Source organism: Simochromis diagramma, unplaced genomic scaffold, assembly GCF_900408965.1.
Source record: "Simochromis diagramma unplaced genomic scaffold, fSimDia1.1 OVJJ01000371.1, whole genome shotgun sequence".
Classification (NCBI taxonomy): domain Eukaryota; kingdom Metazoa; phylum Chordata; class Actinopteri; order Cichliformes; family Cichlidae; genus Simochromis; species Simochromis diagramma.
The window spans coordinates 58097-77688 of NW_024386920.1; the positions used below are offsets into that span (position 1 = coordinate 58097).

The 19592-nt window shown below is 42.7% G+C and overlaps 2 protein-coding genes across 3 annotated transcripts; one reads left to right on the plus strand and one right to left on the minus strand.

Moving 5' to 3' along the window:
- Positions 1 to 951: 951 nt before the first annotated feature.
- zdhhc16b (zinc finger DHHC-type palmitoyltransferase 16b) lies at positions 952 to 8173 on the minus strand. The gene is made up of 11 exons (XM_040036882.1): positions 8063 to 8173; positions 7750 to 7967; positions 5558 to 5868; positions 5282 to 5476; positions 2781 to 2869; positions 2661 to 2689; positions 2413 to 2546; positions 1920 to 2005; positions 1708 to 1831; positions 1474 to 1544; positions 952 to 1122 (listed from the first exon to the last, which is right to left on the minus strand). The coding sequence occupies exons 3-11, from the start codon at positions 5825 to 5827 to the stop codon at positions 1020 to 1022; spliced, it is 1101 nt and encodes a 366-aa protein (XP_039892816.1). The 5' UTR covers positions 5828 to 5868; positions 7750 to 7967; positions 8063 to 8173; the 3' UTR covers positions 952 to 1019.
- Positions 8148 to 19090, plus strand: vps35l (VPS35 endosomal protein sorting factor like). Of its 2 annotated transcripts, none has more exons than XM_040036880.1 (30): positions 8148 to 8382; positions 10059 to 10158; positions 10260 to 10442; positions 10520 to 10639; positions 10837 to 10861; positions 11127 to 11203; positions 11297 to 11425; positions 11507 to 11591; positions 11668 to 11724; positions 11862 to 11958; positions 12324 to 12371; positions 12553 to 12646; positions 12972 to 13172; positions 13279 to 13325; positions 13488 to 13599; positions 14348 to 14464; positions 14557 to 14610; positions 14701 to 14781; positions 14877 to 14939; positions 15036 to 15121; positions 15215 to 15295; positions 15415 to 15478; positions 15619 to 15717; positions 15798 to 15875; positions 16109 to 16223; positions 16351 to 16490; positions 16613 to 16778; positions 18318 to 18436; positions 18669 to 18818; positions 18920 to 19090. In XM_040036880.1, the coding sequence occupies exons 1-30, from the start codon at positions 8366 to 8368 to the stop codon at positions 19016 to 19018; spliced, it is 2904 nt and encodes a 967-aa protein (XP_039892814.1). In that variant the 5' UTR covers positions 8148 to 8365; the 3' UTR covers positions 19019 to 19090. The 2 variants fall into 2 exon arrangements, with proteins under 2 accessions (XP_039892814.1, XP_039892815.1); XM_040036881.1 differs by having other exon boundaries at positions 8259 to 8382; positions 18672 to 18818.
- Positions 19091 to 19592: the final 502 nt, after the last annotated feature.

Sequence of the window (19592 nt, forward strand, 5' to 3'; positions counted from 1 at the left end):
AAAATGTGGCTTTAGGGGAGGAAAAAAAAAAATTGACAGAATAATATTTCAGTGTCTGAGTCACATATTTCAAGGCTGAATAACCAAACAAGGCACACAACCACATCTGTGTTTAAAGTTCTCTGAAATCAAGAGCTGTGTAGTTGGTTTTTCACTCGTCTTTGGCACCAAGAAATGAGTTCAGGTCAGTGGCTCCCAGTAAAGCCAGGGGATGGTTTTTGAAACACATGTAGAGTAGTCAGTATTAAAAGCAACTTACAAATAACAATTATTTACATACTAACACAACACTTCTTAAATAATGTTTTCACGATTTGCCTCCCACAGCTATCTTCTGTTATTTTGAAGACGCCGATCCTTAAACAGAGCTGGAGATTGATACAGTCTCAGCTGCTAATGGTGCCGTGTTTTGCACTTTTATCACTAATTTATAAAAAGCACATAAAGGTGGCACGCTCTCTTTTACAAGCTAAAGTCAGATTGAGGGGAAATGTGCAAGTCTGTTTTACAGCATGAACCGAGAAGAAGAGTCTGCTGTAAACAGTCTGCCGACATGACTTTCAGGTCTTCACTTAATAACGATAAAATAGTTTTTTTTAACGTGCTGTACTGTATGCAACACATAGCACCATTAACAAGCTTTAACTTCGGCTCCTGTGATGGTGCCAAACCACACCATGTAACAGAATCCCACAACATTTCATCACCTCTTCAATAAAAGTTGTGTGAACGAGGCGTTACTGAGATGCTGACCAGCAGCATCCATGAATCAGATCAGTCGACAGCTCTGCAGTCACAGCTTAGTCTCACTGTACAATGCTGGAAAAGTGACAGTTGGATCTAAGAAGTTGAGACACTCCTGTGTTTCTCCACTTTTATCAGTGCTGATACAGACACAGCAAAAGGCTGCTGATCTGTGTAACCACAGTCTTTTCTTCTTTGCTGGTTATAAATGCAGGTTTGAAGGTTTTTTTTGTTTTGTTTTTTTTAAATATGGTACGACATTAAAAAGCTGAAAGTCAGATGGCCATGGGGTCTCTCCTGGCGAAGGTGCAGTCCCACACGATGCCGTCTTCGCAGGGAAGATGGCTGGAGGGTAAGAGGACCCGTGTGAGCCACTGACTGAGGAACAGAAGAACAGATGGGATGAAATGTGACTGAAAACAATGAAGGATGACAAAGCTGTGATCTTTTAAAGGGGACACAACTGATCATTTCAAAAATCATACGTACAACAGTGGTAATTTGTGTCCCTGCTTTTCAGTAAGCACAACACTGAAAGAAACCTGCCAGCTGGCTTTGCATGAAAACCATCAAATGTGTCAATTTAATATAAAAATATTTTCCTATTCTTTTTCTTTATGCAGTTAGAAAAACAGGTGGAATAATAGTTTGTATTGAGCACATGATCCCAGCTATGACTCATAAGAACCTCTCTCTAGATGGAATACTTGCACATATTCATGTGCTCACCTCCTCTTCTGCACACCAAACAGTAGCTTCAAGTTGTTCATTTTACCGCGATGATATGGATTTCGGAACACCTGATTAGGAAAAGAAGAAAACAGGATTTTCAGAGACCCTCGATGAGTTTGAATTTTGTTCCTATGCAGGATTCATGTCTGGTGAACTTTAACTGGTTTGTCCAATAAAAGACTAAACTTTTGCTCATATATAGCAACTGACTCTGCACAGGAGTGCACGTACCTTTCCTTTCTCCTTTAATCTTCTGGCTTCTTTGCGGTTGATGTGCCGCTCTATGCTGGTTTCTCCTCTGCTGATAAGCATGGCGTGCCACAGGGTGAGTCCACCCAGAGCGACTGCCACAGAGCTGCAGGGAAGAGGGAGAAAGGGCATATTACAATTTGCACTATACAAGTGGCATTATGGACTTTTTGAAAAGGTAACGTGTCTCACACCTGGTCAGCACCCAGAGGAAGATGATGCTCTTATGAGCAGTGGTTTCTCTAAAACTGTAGTCCGGAGGAGGGGTCTGATAGTAGGTCTGAGGTGGACAGGAAGGACAGTTAGTAGTGTCCAAAGTTTGTATTTTGTGCTGAACTGCTCCTTTCACGTTACTATCCAAAGCCTACAGTTTTGTTTACCAGCTGGCACCCTTGAGGTCCTTAATCAGAGTAAGAATGAAAGCAGAAGGTGTTTCCCTTTGTTGTTTGTTACATGAGCTCAAATTTTGCAAATCATGCTTTACTGACAGATGCAAATTATTTCCTCATAGCTCCTCACCCAAACTGTGCAGAGGGGTAGTGTTAATAATACCTAGAAAAACCTGCTTAAAGGAATATGTCGTGTCAGAATGGATCTCAGTTGAACTGGAACAATGAGATGCAGCTGCTATGACGAAAACGCCACCCAAACATATGGATGGTTGAATCTTTCCTTATCGAGCCTTACCTCTACAGCGTCGTAGGCATCCAGAAACAAGTTCCTGCTGCTGATGCTGCAGTAGATACAGCCCATGGTCATGTAGACGCAGAAGGAGAAGAAGTAGCGATGGTTGAAATGTCCCACGCAGTTATTCAACCAGGCTGGAAAGAGCTCAGTTCAATACGTGTAACAAGCGGGAACACCAGGAGACACCAAAACAAAAAGTGAACAGAATAAAAGTCATTTTCATGAGTTTTTCCTCGCTCAAAGGATACGACAGTGGTGGTCCATCTTCAAAACACACCTGCAATATAGCAAACATTTTAATATGATAAAAGAAAACAAACATATAAAACACGCCAACTCTCCACATTGGAAATACGTGAAGAACTTACACGTTGCAGATGCTGCAGTGGTGTGTCCTCGGTGGTTTGGGAGTGATGCATTTCTTACAGATGGACACAGAAGGGAAGGGACTTTTGTCCTAAAATAGAAAAAAAAAAAAAATGCAGCTTGACAAAAGCTCTTCTGTCATCTTCAGAAAATACCACAGCCTGTACATAAAAGATGGAATGATGGCCCGCTGGGTCTGAGAAGTGACACATAAACCTGCATTCTTTCTAACGACCATCAGGGGCAGTTCCTCTGCTTTTAAAAAGTCCATTTGTATAAGTGTTTATAAAAAAAACACTTTAGCTACTTCTCACTTGATTTATGACCTTAGTAAATTATTTCACAGGTTTGATGTCTTTTGTTACAATGTTATGTTTTGTGAAAAGGTTTTTGCCTTTTCTGATTTCTACATTTTTTGACTATTTGAATATTTCAGATGAAACAAATTTTAATATTAGACAAAAGGTAACCTGAGTAAATACAAAACGCTGTATTTAAAGTCAAGATTTCATTCATTAAGGAAAAAAAGGTCACTCCAAGAGTGCAGCAACGGCTCATCCAGGAGGTCACAAAAGAATCAGAACAACATCTAAAGCAGACTTCAACTTGTCTCGGTTAACCCTTTAAGACCTACCATAGAACCAAGTCCGCCAGAGCTTATATTATATTTTTACATGCTGTGGAGCCATTTTTGGGAGCATTTCAAGTTGCTATACATCAATACAACCATTATAGCCCAAATTTTAATAATATGTCTGCATTAAGTGCATAGTACTTACATAAATTTCAAAAAAGTGCAAAAAACTACAAAACAATTGAAAATCATTTTGGTTTTTTTTACATATATTTGTAGTTAGAGAAATTTAAGAGGCTTATCCGTCAAAACTGTAAATACAAAAAAGTTGCACAAACTAATTTCCCACCACAGGAAATTTATTTTGAGTGTCTTCATAGTTTTATTTTTGAAATACACCAATTTTTATTTACTACAGGAAAAACAAAAATAAATATTATAATGCAAATTTGCAAAAAAACAGCATATGCATCAAAATAAACTATTTCCAGCAGTGCAATATGACTTCTAAGCATCCCAGAAACGACACAGAAAGTCATAAAGTCAAACATAACTTTTAAAAACACCAGTATAGGCTGATGGGACCCTGAAGGTAAAAAACTACATTTCCGAGAAAACCGTCACTTCCGGTTTCGGGCAGGTAATGGCGGACGTGCGATAGTTTGCGCTGATGATCTATTCTAACATAGGAAGTGTTACGAACAGCTGATCGGATCGGTAAAGCGTGTTTCTGGAATATTGTGTTTTTATTGCTGCAAGTGGTTTTTATGCCATTTTTGCAAAGCTATATGTGGAAGGAAACTGTGACCTAGGACAAGCTGATGGCATAAGATGTAAGTACAACTCCTCTGGTTTCATATGCAAAAAAAAATTATTGCGCTAGCTTACCTGGTTGCAGTTCTACCGGGATTTAAAAATAGCTACGCAAAACAGAGCGTGCCCGCTCTGACCAGCTTTAAAGGGTTAAAGTCAGAGTTCATGATACAACAATAAGAAAGAGATTGGGCAAAAATGGCCTCCACGGGAGAGATCCAAGGAGAAAACCACTGCTGATCAAAAATAACACAAAGGCCAGTCTCATATTTGCCAAAAAACATCTTAATGATCCCCAAGTCTTTTGGGCAAATACTCTGATGAGACAAAAGGTTACATCTGACATAAAACTAACACAGAATTTCTAACCATCAGTTAATTGCCTGAAGCTCAAGAACACATGGGTATGCAGCAGAACAATGGTAAACACACCAGCAAGTCAACCTTCGAAAGGCTCAAAAAGACAAACTGAAGGTTTTGGAGCGGCCAAGTTAAAGTTTGGACTTCAATCCGATCGAGACGCTTTAGCATGACCTTAGCATGACCTTAAACAGACCGTTCGTGCTCAAAACCTGTCCAGTGTGACTGAATCAAAAGAATTCCTCCACAGCGTTTAGAAAGCCACATAGCCAATTATCACAAATGCTTGACTGCAATTCTTGCTACAAAGGGTGGCACAACCAGTTATTAGGTTTAGGAGGCAACTACCTTTCCACACAGGGGCAGCTAAGTTTGGATAACTTCTGCCTAATTAAATAAAATCATTAAAAAAAAAATTCATTTTCTTGGGTTATGTAACATATAAACATGTAAGTGTGACAAATATGCAAAAAAAAAAAAAAACCCTAAGAAATCAGAAAGGGGGGGGAAATACTTTTGTATGTAGATTTTTACTTTATGATTTTATGATTTGTTAATATTCAAAAAGTAATTCAATTACAGTCTTTGAAATATAATCACCCTACCTCAAAAAATACCTACAAACCAACGCATAAACCAAAAAAGAAATGTTTTAAATGTTAAAAAGTATTCACATTTGTACTTAAAAAAATGTAAAAATCAATGATGGCAGCAGAATAAGTCACTATGTCAGCCTCTGGGGAGTGTGACTCCTACCTTTGGTGGGTGTCCTGGAGAGGTGGTGGTCGCTTTGTAATAATGGAACACCACCATAATGAGAAGCCAGTGGCCACAACAGAGGTGCCACACAATCCAGTGTGCAGGGTAAGTGCTGACGATCGTGGGCAGGACAAACAGGTAGACGATGACCACAACTGAGGATGTCAGCAAGACGACAAGACAGACAAACACCTGGGAGGGTAAGAGAAGGAAAAACGATTAAGGAAAGCAGCAGCAGGCGTGGGAATCAAGAGAGGAGGGAAGTGAGCTTACCACTCCAAACCAGTGGGTCACGTTGTCCACAATCCAATAAACGGGTTCAAAAGCACAGTCCAGCAGAGTGTCTGAGTTGGTGAGGCTGTTGAAGTACAGCGACTTGAGCAGGAGCTTGCTGTAACGCCACACCTCTGACAACCTGCCGCCGATCCCCGCTTTGGTACCCCCGCCTTGGCCCCCCCCCTGCGTGCGGCACAGCCAGCACCAGCGCAGCGCCAGTCGCATGGCTCGGGAGAGCTGCCACCTCCAGCTGCTGCTCACACGCATGCCACCACCGCCACTGCCTCCTCTCCTACACACTCTGCCTTCTAAACACACGCAGACACACAGACACACAGACCAGCAGTTAGAAACACAGGCCGCATAAAACAGCAGCTCCTCGTAACGCAGCCTGACCGATGCGGAGCTTTCCATCGTCACCGAGTGCTTGTTGAGAGCTCCCAGTGTATCTGAGAAGGCAGGCAACAGGAAGACTAGTGAGCTTTATAGAGGACAAGGGATCCCTTTCCCAGAAAGTGTTCCCTTTCCCTAGAAAACACTGAAGTTACTCAAGTACAGTAACAGCATCTCCTGTGTGACATATGCCCATCAAAGCACACAAGGACAAGGGCTATCAGGTAAGGAGTTACGCCCATCAGTCCCTACAAATAAACTTCTCCTCTTAATAATTGAAGGCAAATCTTCATCTGCAGGCCAAAAACCTATTGGGGACTCTCAGGGGAGATGCAAATTGGTAACCTTATAAGAGGGAAACGCAAACGGACGTCTTAAGGAAAATAAAGTGGCCACCTGATCCTGGAGCATCGGGTCATGAAAGTGAGTATTGGTTACACAGATAAGACTTGTTCAGGTTCTCCAAAACAGGATGGCATTAATAATGAGAGCGCATCTCTCATTATTTACATTTAAAAGAAGATGAAAATAAGACGGGACATCCAGCAACAGGTGACATGTACAGATCTGTCAAGTTTAACATAATCGCATAAGTCAGGGACTACATGTAACATACAGAAACATTAGACAAATTCTTGTTGAGAGGGCCTTTACTTCAGCAATAAAGAGAGCGAACACGATTTCTGGTTGTGTGACAAGTTGAACGAGTCTCACCACTGCACAGGAAGGCTGGTGGGCGTCTGAAGGGTGTTTGAAGGGCATAATATTAACGTGCATGGTCGTATCTGACAGACAGAAGGAGATCATGCCACACAGATGGGGGATTCATGGGAGAAGAAGCAGTCTCTATGGCAACCTGCTGCCCTAAATCTGGACTTAGAATAAGGTCACTACCTCACAGTCTCACTATAATAAGCTTTACTTTGTCCTCTTCCTCTGCACTGTCTTCTGTGAGTCAGAGAGGAGGAGGGGGGATTGTCTGATATTTTTCACTTGTAGTCAGCAGCTTGCTTTTTCATGTTTTTGGATTCTGGATATTGGAAATGTTCAAAGAATATCATTCACTATTTCTGAAACTGATTAATCAAACACAGACACGGAGATAATCTCAAGTATAGCCCTGTCTTCAGTCCCTTTGATAGCAGCTTTAGTGACTGTGATGTGGTTTGCGCATTATTGATCATGCTGCTGGATGAAAGGTTTTTATTTCACTTCTTCAGCTTCAAGTTATAAAACTAATGGAGACTGTGAATCAGAGTCTGACTCTTTGCCACCTTCAGCTTGACATGAAGTGAGATCACAAGAACACTTTCGTGCTATCATATTATAAAAATACCAGCGTCTACACTGCGCTGCTGGATGAATGGAAACTGATGGATGTTTCACAGGAAGGTCCGGCTGAGTCAAATGAACACAAGAGGTCTCCACTTGGTCATCACTTTGACATGTAAGCCATACATTGTGCTCAGACCCCACCACAGTTCAAAGTTTATCAAATCACAGTTCTGCTATTGGTTTTAATGTTATTATTTTTTTTTTTTTAAAACAACAACAACAAAAAAACATGTTTCTCACAGTGACTGGTTATGACTGATGAAGTCTACATATAACCCCCACATGACTACAACCAGTTTGACTCGTGTCCATTATATCCAAACAGTCAGACATGTCACACTTTAACGCTAGCTGGCTAGCTGCTAGCTAACTGTAGCCGCTTCCAAACGCCAGCCTTACGTGTTTGTTTTAATAGAAACTATTTGCCGCCCCGAGCCAAACTTAACATCGCTAGACTGTACCTGGTCAGGAGAACTGGGCAGACAGACCTGCAGCACCACGGTCAGGTCATGGTTCGGCTGAACTGGAACCTGCAGCTACTCCTCTAACTGCAGCAATCAGACTGTAAGCGGCGAGACTCACGAAGAAGATCGTGTATTGACGAGATGAGTTGCTTGACAGCAGCAAAGCTGGCAGCTTGTTCTGTTCTGGCTTCTAGACCGGAGCGCTAGCGAAATATCTGGAAAATATTTGTAAGGAAAAGTGTGCCAGGAGTTGACAGCAACAGTCAGAATTATGGTAAAATCAGTAGCGTTAAACATAAAAAGTCGCTACCCGGTATATTGTTCCAAAGTGGCGCCTCCTGTCTATTTGTTCTCTTCTGTGGCGAAAGTGCGTCGAAAGCTCGCAATATATCCTGGGAAATGAAGTTGTATTTTGCGATAGTTCATTAAAATGCCTCTTAAATCACGCTGTCTTCGTAAAAAATTATAAATGAAACTTAAATACATATTCACAGCGGTATCCATTAAGTGTGGCGGCGATAGATATTTAACTAACCCCTCGACTGTGGAAAAAAACCACCCAAATTAAATTAACTTCCGAGCTGAGGCCTGAGGTGTCATATGATGCAGAAAAATGGCTGCAGTGCAGTGGTAAGATGTTGTCTTCTTATTTTACAAACGGTTTATTAACAACTTAAATCTTTAGTATTTAAACACTGAGCCACGCCTGAGCACACACGTGTAGTGTAGATACGATTGTCGTGCGTTTAATGTTCAGTTAGCGTCGTAAACTAAATGTCAACTTTTTTCAGGCTTGCAACATAACATTAAAGACGAAGAAGCTTTTTATGGTATTATTATGACTGTGACTTTGAATCAGACGCCTTCTTCGGTTACGGTGTAGATTTGGCTTATAACGACATTTTTCCCTCCTCGTCTTTTCTGACGATTTTTCACTAGTTCTGCATTTGCCTTGGGTCATTGTCACTGCTGGCCGCAGATACCTGGACCCTACAGAGATTGTACAGGTAGTCAAACTCCTCCAAGATGGCATGTTAATACGTGCCACTGCCACAAGTTTTTGTATGTCTTCTAGCACAGTCTCAAGAGCATGGAGGGGATTTCAGGACACAGAACCGGAGAAGGTCCTTAACCAATCAGCAGGATCACTATCTGCTCTTTTGTGAGGAGCAGGATGAGAACTGTCAGAGCTCCAGCAGGACCCTGGTGTCAATGTCTCTGACCAAACAATCAGAAACAAACTGCATGAAGCTGGCTTGATTGTCCAGCATGGTCTAGTGGGCCCTGTACTCACTGCACAGCACTGTGGCATTTACACTGGCATTTCCCATAGAGTACCAGACCTGGCAGGTCCACTGGCACCCTGTTCTTTTCACAGATGAGAGCAGATTCACCCTGAGCACATGTGACAGGCATGAAAGAGTCTGTAGAAGTTATCGAGAACATGATGCTGCCTGTAATGTTGTTCACTGTGAGTGGTATGGTGGGTGGTGGCTCAGTAATGCTTTTGGGAGACATATACATGGATGGACGTGCACTCTAACTCTATAGGCAGTGACACCCTGACTGCCGTCAGGTATCAAGATGAAACCTTTGAGCCCTACATTGGTGCAGTGGGTCCCAGATTTCTCCTGGTGCACAACAATGCCCAGCCTCATGTGTTGAGAGTATGCAGGCAGTTCCTTGAGGATGATACCGATGTCTGGCTTTCACACTTGCCTGACTTAAATTTAGTAGAACACCTCTTGGACTTTGCTTTGGTCCAACTGCCTCTGTCAGGTTGCACCTCAGACTGTCCAGGAGCTCAGTGATGCCCTAGTCCAGATCTCGGAGGAGATCCCCCTGGACACTATCCATCATCTCATCAGGAGCATTCCCCAACATTGTTCGACATACCTACAAGCATGTGGGGGCTATACAAACTACTGAGTACAGTTTTGAGTTAGTGCAATCAAATTTTGTGTGTTTTGAAGCTTTTAGCCATCTGTAGGTTGATAATGTACCATCCTTTCACTCCTTACCCATTACACAGTCCTTATCAGTGTAGATATCCAACATATTTCTCAGAAATGTAGCAGCCATTCACTTTCCTGTACGTTTATTTCTCCAGATTCTTTTAGACTTTTAATTATGAACCACAGACGATGAAATCAGACATTTCTTTGTAATTTCACACATTCTATGCCTTTCTTTCACAGAGTTGTGCCATAATTAGTTTAGCTTTGTTTGTGTGACTGGGTCATGCTCGTCAGTGCTTTATCAACGATAGCAGGACCAAAAAGCTGTCTTATCTCTTTTGCAACCAGGCGTTCGCATGGCCGCAACTATGACACAGAGCTGCAGAGGTGTCGTCTTGAGGCCGCTCTTGTCGATTTTGGAGACTACCACCCACTCAAACCCATCATGGTATCAGTGTTGAGCTTTAATTCACTGAAAACATGCAGAAACATTGTTGTGGTTTTTTTAATGGGCCTGTGACAGGTTTGACCCTCTCTCAATCCGTCCAGGTGACCGATACAAAGACCCGCCGTGGGACCCGCAAAGGCAGCACCTCTTCCTCTTCATCCTCCTCTTCCTCAGCACCGCCAGACCCTCTGAGCTCCATGCTGGACGGGACCGACCCCCTGTCCATGTTTGCCGCGGCCTCGGCCAGCGAGACGCCACCCATGTCCCACAGCAGCTCCACAGGAGTCAGTGACTTGGACAAATGTAAATCCTGAAGCATGTGCTCATTTGAAAGTGAAGCTAATTAAAGATGTGCTTTCAGGACCTGGGGAGGAGGAAGAGAGAGAAGGAAGAAGAGGCAGTGGGACTAGATTTTGAACCTTGGTCACTGAAGCGAGGGGAAATCCTGGCCAGGTTCACCACCACTGAAAAACTCTCCATAGTGAGTCCTCTATCGCAGCAGCAAGGCTGTTGTTATGCTTACCTCTTACCCAAGGGCCTGCTGTCTCATAATTTAATGCTGCTTGAAAACATAGTGGAAATGAACCTGATGGCTTCACCAATTAACAAAATATTCAAGAGAGTTTAGCACTTTTTTGATGTTCTAAAATTTAATTATAATTTGTTTTTTCTCCATAGAATCTGTTCATAGGCTCTGACAGAGGTAAGAGCAACCTGTTTCTATCACATATAATAATTTCAGAAAATTTCTGAATGCTTTCAATGTCTATAGTTATCTGTCGTATCAATAAATCCTGTGACAGCATCAGAATATATTCATTTTACTACCTAAATCCTTTCAAATTGCTTTTTTCTGTCTATCATAACCATAAATAAATGGGCAAACAAAAAGAATGTCAGCATCACTTATTAAGTTGTTATTTGGTCTTTAACTTCACAACTTATACATCACTTCCTGTTTTCACTAGGAAAAGCCACCAGTCAAGGATCGGCTGTTTCAGAGAAGGTTCGCACTCGTCTGGAGGAGCTGGATGATCTAGAGGAGGTAGGCGTCCCACTGTTGGCTGGCCTTGCATTATTCTTTCAAGAAATACGATGGGGGATGTTATTGGATCTTCTTGCCTGTGTGTGTGTGCAGGGCTCCCAGAGAGAGCTGCTGAACCTCTCGCAACAGGATTACGCCAACCGCATCGAGGAGCTGAACCAGTCCCTAAAGGAGGCCTGGTCCTCTGACCAGAAGGTCAAAGCCCTGAAGATTGTCATCCAGGTAATGTTTATTTAATTGGTGCTCATTTTAACTGGTGTCGCCTTAATAAATATCACCCCTGATCTGTGATCTGTGCTGCAGTGCTCCAAGCTTCTGTCCGACAATTCGGTGATCCAGTTCTACCCCAGCAAATTTGTTCTCATCACTGATATCCTTGACACATTTGGTCAGTAAAGATTTTTTTCCACAGTTGAACCTGAACAATGTGCAAGTTTTGTGACTCGGGTCCTTGTTGTTTGCAGGCCGGCTGGTGTACGACAGGATCTGGACCATGTGTTCAGACCCACGACCTTTACCAGGTAAAGTGGAAAAGCTGACAATCAACTTAAAGCTTTAAATTCTTCAGAGCATTTAGACGATCCTTGCACCTTCTGAAGTCATGTTGCATTGATTTAGTTTTTGTTAATTCACATTTGACTTTTGTTTGCCACCTCAGATAATTTCACAGTTGAAGATGTGAATGACACCGCAAAGGAGACGTGCCTCAACTGGTTCTACAAGATCGCCTCCATCAGAGAGCTCCTTCCCAGACTGTATCCTTCAACACCCTCACTCAGAAGGATTTCTGTTCATAGTCTGCTTTTGGCTGGAGTTTCATTCACTCGCAGACCTGGTTTTAAAATCAAGTTCAATTCAGTTTTATTTACATAGCACCAAATCACAACAACAGTCACCTCACCTCCCTTTTAGCAGGAAGTAACCTCCAGCAGCACCAGACTCAGGGAGGAGCACCCATCTGCTGTGACCGGTTAGAGGCGTGGGGAGGGAGACAGGCCAAAAACACAAACTTTGAAAGAGAACCAGATATTAATAATAACGATTAAATGCAAAGTGGCTCAGCTATGTATGTTTGTAAGTAATTTGTATGTAAATTTGGTTCTTTAACCTCGTGATACAGCTATGTTGAAGCTGCCATTCTCAAGTGCAACCGGTTCCTCAACAAATCGTGAGTCCTCACAGTTTATCAGCTGGTTTCCACAAGGATTTCTCTTTAGGATACGTAAAGGTTTAGCAATAATATTTGGAAAATGTCATTTTAATAGCTGTGATGCATCAACCATGTTTGTAAACTGGAATAAAATCGTTTGACATAAAGAAAACACCATCTGTCCTGCCACTGCCCACAGCGGCATTCAGGAGACCCTTCCTCGGTTGACTGCCATGGTCAGAGGGATTGGAGACCCTCTGGTGGCTGCATATGCCAGAGCTTACCTCTGCAGGGTGAGATGGACTCTGCTCGTCTTTCCTTAATTTCCCTACCTTCCTGATTGTGTTTGTGGGGTGTCCTATTTAGGCTATTGTTGCTACATCTGCAACCCACTGTGACCCCAGCTTCTCTCCTTCATGTTATTTCAGACTTATTTCTGTCTCCTGTCGTTTGTCGTTGATGCCTCTTTTTTCTGAGTGAGCATATTGCAACTCCTCCTGTCCAGATCAGTTGCCATAAAAAAAATGCTGCAAATGCATGAACAATGCTATTTTTGACTTGCCCTGTTTACCAGCTTTGTAGGTTTTGTTTGTTTGACACCTATATCCTTCTTTCCAGGTGGGCATGGAGGTGGCCCCCCACCTGAAAGACAGCCTGAACCGCAACTTCTTCGACCTGCTCGGCACTTTTCGACAGATCAGCAGCGAGAACGTCCGGGCCCAGCTGGTGCTGCAGAGGGTGGAGATGCCCGAGTACCTGACACTCTACTCACCTGCCATCAGCTGGATCCTGCAGTGTATCGCGTACAGAGCTCCAGAGGTATTTACTTAGACTTTATTGAAAAAGTGGAGCTCGGTGAGAGCGTCGCAGGGGCACAACCTCAGTGATGTTTCTGCTTTTAATGCTGCTTGTGTTTCTGTTTCAGTCTCTGCTAACAGAGATGATGGAGAGATGCAAAAAACTGGGAAACAAGTGAGTGCTTTAAAATTATTAGTAGCTGTTTCTTGTCATGTGATTTACCTGGAAGTGTCACGATCCTTTTATTTCATAGAAATGACCGTTATTAGCATGGGTTTAGCTAAAGTTGTCACAGAATGTATGGCACAGCACTAATTCATCTTTGCTTTCCCACAGTGCTTTGCTTTTGAATTCAGTAATGAGGGCATTCAGGCCAGAGTTTGTTGCAGCCAGAGCCACAGACTTCATCGGTATGATCAAAGACTGCGACGAGGCCGGCTTCCCAAAGGTCAGAGAACATTTCATGTTCACTGCATCTTTTTTCTTACCTTGGTTAAAAACAAAGAAGTCATCTTCTGTTTATTGGATGTGGGGAAATAAGTACAAGATAAAAAATACTTATGAAAAACAACTTAGCAGTAACACAATTAAAATATCCCAGAGCAAAACAGCTTGGAAAGGGAAAACAATTACACCACAAAAATCATCTCAGAGCTCAGTGAATTAAAGTCTAAATATGGACACAATAAGGAGCTCAAAGCTAAAATGAATGCAGGTATTGTTGGTATGAGGTCAGTGGAAATGAAACTGATGTGCTCAGCTGTATGTGCAGGAAGTGATGCAGAAGGTTTACAGCCACAGTTACATGGCCTCCGCATCAGCTAATGGAGGAATCCAGACAGTGTGTTGATTCCAGCTGGATTCAAACAGCAACACTGATGACAAATTCTCTCCACTCCTTTCCCATGATGATGGCTGGATCAGATCCAGATCTGAAACCTCTCTGTTTCCTCTACAGCTCCTGCAGGATTATAGTCAGCACAATCAACTGGTGAAAATTCCTTACTGCCAATAATTTAATGGGAAGGTTTATAAAAGCTGAAGAAAAAGTAGTCATTACGCCTTCACATAATTCACAACGAGTATGAAAAATCAATCTCACTGGGTAATAAAGTCATTAAAATATATAAAGGATAGAGGCAGATGTTCAGGTCATTGTCTAAATCTTTTTGGAATGAATTTTGTCTCCTTTTCAGCATCTGTTGTTTGGCTCTCTGGGTCGCAGCCTGGCGTCTGCCGATCCTCCAGAATCCGAGAGGCTGACGATCCTGAATGAAGCCTGGAAAGTCATCACCAAAGTCCGCAGTCCTCAGGTTCTGAACCGCTGACAGTAGTTTTCAAAAGGTCCCGTTATTCCTGCCAGAATGTTCCAGATCGTTACTGAAAATCTCATTTTGGTTTGCAGGACTACATCAACTGTGCTGAAATCTGGGTGGAGTTTACCTGCAGACACTTTACAGTGAGTAGAAAGCAGTCAAACACAAATTTTATTTATTTATGTTTTGGAAATGCACTACCTTTCTTAATCCTCTCGCTGCGTGACTGTCAGAAACGGGAGGTCAACACGATTTTGGCTGACATCATCAAACACATGACCCCTGACCGAGCATTCGAGGACGCCTACCCTCAGGTTGGTGCACGATGCTTCCCTGAATCTCGGCTACTCTCCACCCTCCTCTTTCCTTCTGCTCTGTACTAACTGTCTCGTGTCTGTTCTGCGTGTAGCTGCAGTCGGTGATCAGGAAGATCCTCACCTACTTCCACGACTTCTCTGTCCTCTTCTCCATGGTGAGCTTCTACAGCTTGAGCTGCAACGATGAAACTGTGATTCCAGTGCCATAAGTCGAGCTACATTTTCAGTTTTTGCTTTTTTCGGTTCTTCAGGAGCGATTCCTGCCGTTCCTGGACATGTTCCAGAAGGACAGCGTGAGGGTGGAGGTCTGCAAATCCATCATGGAGGTCTTCATCAAGTAAGAGTTCGTTAAAGTCATGAGATTATTGAGAGTTGTGGCAGAAACGTTGATGTTTCGTATTGATGTTCTACTCTGTTCTCTGGCCTTTAGACACCAGGTGGAGCTCACCAGAGACCCGGTGATCCTCAACGCCATGCTGCACATCTGCAAGACCATGCACGACTCTGTCAAGTAGGGTATTTGTCTGTGTGTGTTATACAGACGTATGCTACTTTTATATCTGTGACTTAAAGTCGTCGTTTCAGCTGTGTTCGTGTGGTAACGCATTTATTTTTCTCTTTGTCTTGAAGTGCTCTTACTCTCGAAGACGAGAAAAGATCTTTGGCTCTGCTGATCATCGGCTTCATCCGCATGGTGAGATTATCACATCTATTATATTATGTCAACAACAATCACAACTGCTGTTTCGGCCTCTTGTATTGCATTGTTTTGATCTGCATCTGTTGTTTTTGTTTCAATTTTGGGGTTAAATTTTTTTTTTCTCTGCACTTCAGGTTTCCTTTGGTCGTGACTTTGAGCAGCAGTTGAGTTTCTGTGTGGAGGCTAGAGCCACCTTCTGTAACCTGGAGCCTGTCCTGATGCAACTCATTCATGTAAGCCTGTGTTTGGCATTTCAGCATTAAGTGACAGAAGCCACAACACCATCTCCTTCATGTAACCTTGTCGTTTACAGACGGTGAACCAGCTGGCCATGGAGACCAGGAGGGTGATGAGAGGGAATCACTCCCGCAAGACCGCTGCTTTCGTCAGAGTGAGTCCACACATGCAGTCTCTAATCTTTTCACATCACCGTACGTTCCTGTTGGATGACTTTTTAGCAATGCCAAAGGAAAAGTCAAAAAACCACAGACTGTATATAAAAGACAGTCAACATTAGCATTTTGGCTAATGCTAATTTATCACCTAATGCTAGCAAGCTTTTTTTATAGGCCTGTCTTACAGAAATAACATTGCATGAAATTTTCCTCTCCCTCTCTCTTTTAGGCATGTGCCGCCTACAGTTTCATCACCATCCCGTCTCTCAGCAGCATCTTCAGTCGACTCAGCCTCTACCTGTTGTCCGGTCAGGTTGCTTTGGCCAATCAGTGTCTGTCCCAGGGTAAGTAGCTGTCTCATTCGAGATTTAAGTTTAAGATTTAATTGATCAAAACTTGTGTCCCTAATGTTTTTACTGTATTGTCCTTCCCACGCCTTTTCTGACTCGTTCTCCACCTTCCTTCTTCCAGCCGATGCTTTCCTAAAGGCAGCCGTAAGCATTCTTCCGGAGGTTCCTCGCTCCATCAGCGTGGAGGGAAAACTTCGCTCTTCTGAAAGCTTCCTCGTGGACTTTATCAACAGCTTCTTGGCAACGCTGCTGGTTATCCCGGTAAGGTTCATTACGGTTCAGAGGTGGGTTTACAGGAGACGGACCACACCTGTAATCGCCCATTTTTGTCTCAGTTCAGCTTGACAAATGTTTTGATTTTTGTTGTTGTTGTCTTTTAACAGGACCATCCAGAGCATGGGGTGCTCTACTTAGTCCGGGGTCTGCTCAACATGGTCCAGGATTATACCTGGGAAGACAACAGCGATGCAAAGGTGCGGGTTTACATCAGTGCTCTGCCCCTGCTGGCAGCCATGAGCCAGGAAACCTATCTGTACTCTATCCCCAAAGGTAACGGCACACACATAAACACTGAATTTACATCAGAGAGCTCTAACAAAGACAGACTTTTACAGATTTTCCCAGGCTAATTTCTGTAAGCCCTAAAAGTTAAGAGTTTCACGCGTTGAGCTTTTACTTGTGACGTTTCCTGTTCTTGTCACATGTACAGTTGAGGACAGTGCTGTTTTCAACAAGTCTCTCACACGTCTCCAGAGGGATTCCAGTCCATTCTTTTTTTTTAAGGAATCTCTCAAGCTCTTCCAGATTTGATGGTCTTCTGGCACGGATGTCGGTCTTCAGTTCACTCCACAGATTTTCAGTGGGGTTCAAGTCGGGGCTTTGTGCAGTAACATTCACTTTGGTCTTCTCGAGGTGGTTCTTCAGCAGTAGCAACATATGCTTTGAACGACGACCCAGACCCATTTTTGCTGCTGACTGTATCCTTCTCTCTTCATGATTCCCAGTTCCAGATGCATCTCCACAGCAGGTCCTCCTTAGTGCACTTAAGTCTGGCTTGAACATGTGTCTTCAGTAGAAGTGGAGTTTTTCTCCAGTCCATTCCTCAGCAGCGTTCTAGTGATTGTCAACTTCAAGATTTAAATTCCTGTCCTAGCTAAGTCGTTCACTCGTGACTCAGCTGTTGTTCTGCAGTCTTTAGACACATCTCTCATAAGATTTTTTTTACAGTCTTTTCATAGGGCCCACCTCACCCAAAGGAAAATATTTAAAAGGTTTAGGTAGCACAGACACTTCACAGTGCACTTCAGGGAGCCCAGACAATTACTTCCCCCACTCCCCTCCTTTTGGATGGCGGTCCCTAAGACATCATCCACTGTCCTTGGCTATCGAATCCCTTCATCTCCATCCCTATGCTTACATGGTAATATTACAGAATTTAACAAAATGGGAAATATAGGAACCCACTCTTTATCTCTCAATTGCCAAGAAAGCTATATTTTGAAATTGGAAATCCAAAAGATCACTACTCCTGAACCACTGGATCAGTCTTATTACAGAATACGTGACTTTAGAGAGAATAATGTATTACCACAGAAATAATATATCTTCATTTAATGACATCTGCTACATGCTTCTGACTTATCTCAGTTTGGATCAGACGCCAGGGGCTGAAACCAAGCACATCTCCACAAACACACAAACTTACAACTTACTGTTGTGTATCGTAACTGATCGTCCTCAATCTTATTACGATTTTTTATTAACATGGTTATTAGATATTAGATACATGTGTGTGTGTGTGTGTGTATAGATAGATATATAATTTATTTTATATTATGTATTAGCTAATGTATTACTATTACATATTACAATGTTTTAGATAAACATGTAAATACCCCACAAATAAAAAGCAGTAGTAGTAGTATAGTATAAACATACTAGTAGTATGTTTAGAAATGCTAAGGAAATGAAAAAATTAAAGTCCCTTGTTCTGCAAATTCCACAGGGGGGTAATAATTCTGTCTTCATTTGTAATAAGACAGTGAGGAGTTTTCCCCGTTAAACTAATTATTCTGTTTCCTGGCTCAGTGGATTCTAATGACACGCTCTATGGCGGAGATCCCAAATTCCTATCAGAGATCAACAAGCTGTGTGAGACTCTGATTGGACAGATCCTCGACCACCTGAAGACACTCGGTCGTGATGAGGTGAGGATGCAGTGCTTAGATGTGTCTAAATTCAAAAACAAAAAGCAACTGCTTCCATGGCTGAAGGAATTATTTTAAAGAAAAATAATCTGGTTTTAGTGAAAATCCAGATTTCAAGCTTGCCAAAATCTGGATGCTGTGTAACCAAAGTTATGCTGCCTTCATGTACATGTGGGAATGAAAACCAAAAACTGGAAAACCCCGCTGACATGCATTTCCTACTATCTTGCAGCAGAGCACACGCCGCCAGGGCGCTCTGGCCTTCTCCCTGTTTGGTGTCCTGCTGGCTCACGGTGATCTGAGGAACAACAAGCTGAGCCAGCTGGCAGTCAACCTTTGGAACCTCAGCCACAAACATGGATGCTGCGAGACCCGCACCTCCGTGAGTTCATGTTTCAGAGCTCCGAGGCCCACTCTGTACACTTTAAATCTGCTGTATTTGTGAATGCAGCCTCACTGACTTCTCATCTTTGTCTGCTGCAGGTTCGGACTCTGGAGTTCATCAAACATCAGACTCAGCAGCCGGACATGACTCATCTGTCAGATATGGTCCAGAGGCTCACGCTGCAGTCTCGCACCTGAGCTCCACACTCAATGACATGTTACACTGCTCAATTTAAATTTGTGTAAATAAAACCTAACAAAGGAATTTTATATGCCTGTTTTCTGTGTCTTGTGTAGACTTTTATATAGTCTGAGTACTTGAATCAGATCACCTTGACACCTTTAGTGTGTTGACTGTCCAAGACTGCAAGACGGTGGCCTCCAGCTGAGTGATTTATTCTGCAAATGACACAAACAGCCTCCCACCAAACTAAAATAGGCCTTGCTAGGGGAGAAAGGACCCCAGATACTTTTATCAGGAGCTGAACCACCACCTTTAAACCTCTGATAAGCTGCAGCCTCACAGCCCAAGTTAATGACACAAGTTTAAATGGTTTCACAGAGAAACTCCCCTCTGTCTCGCTGGTGCTAGCTGTTGTTACCAGCTTATAATTTTTGTAGTTCCCAGTGCTTGCAAATAAATAACAACAAGGAAGCCGTTTCACATTCTCACACTCTTCTCAGTTGTAGTTTATTTTCTTATTTAGTGACAGCTGAAAAGTCAAACACTTCGCTTTAGCTCTCAAAGGACAAAATGATCAGAAACAGCAGC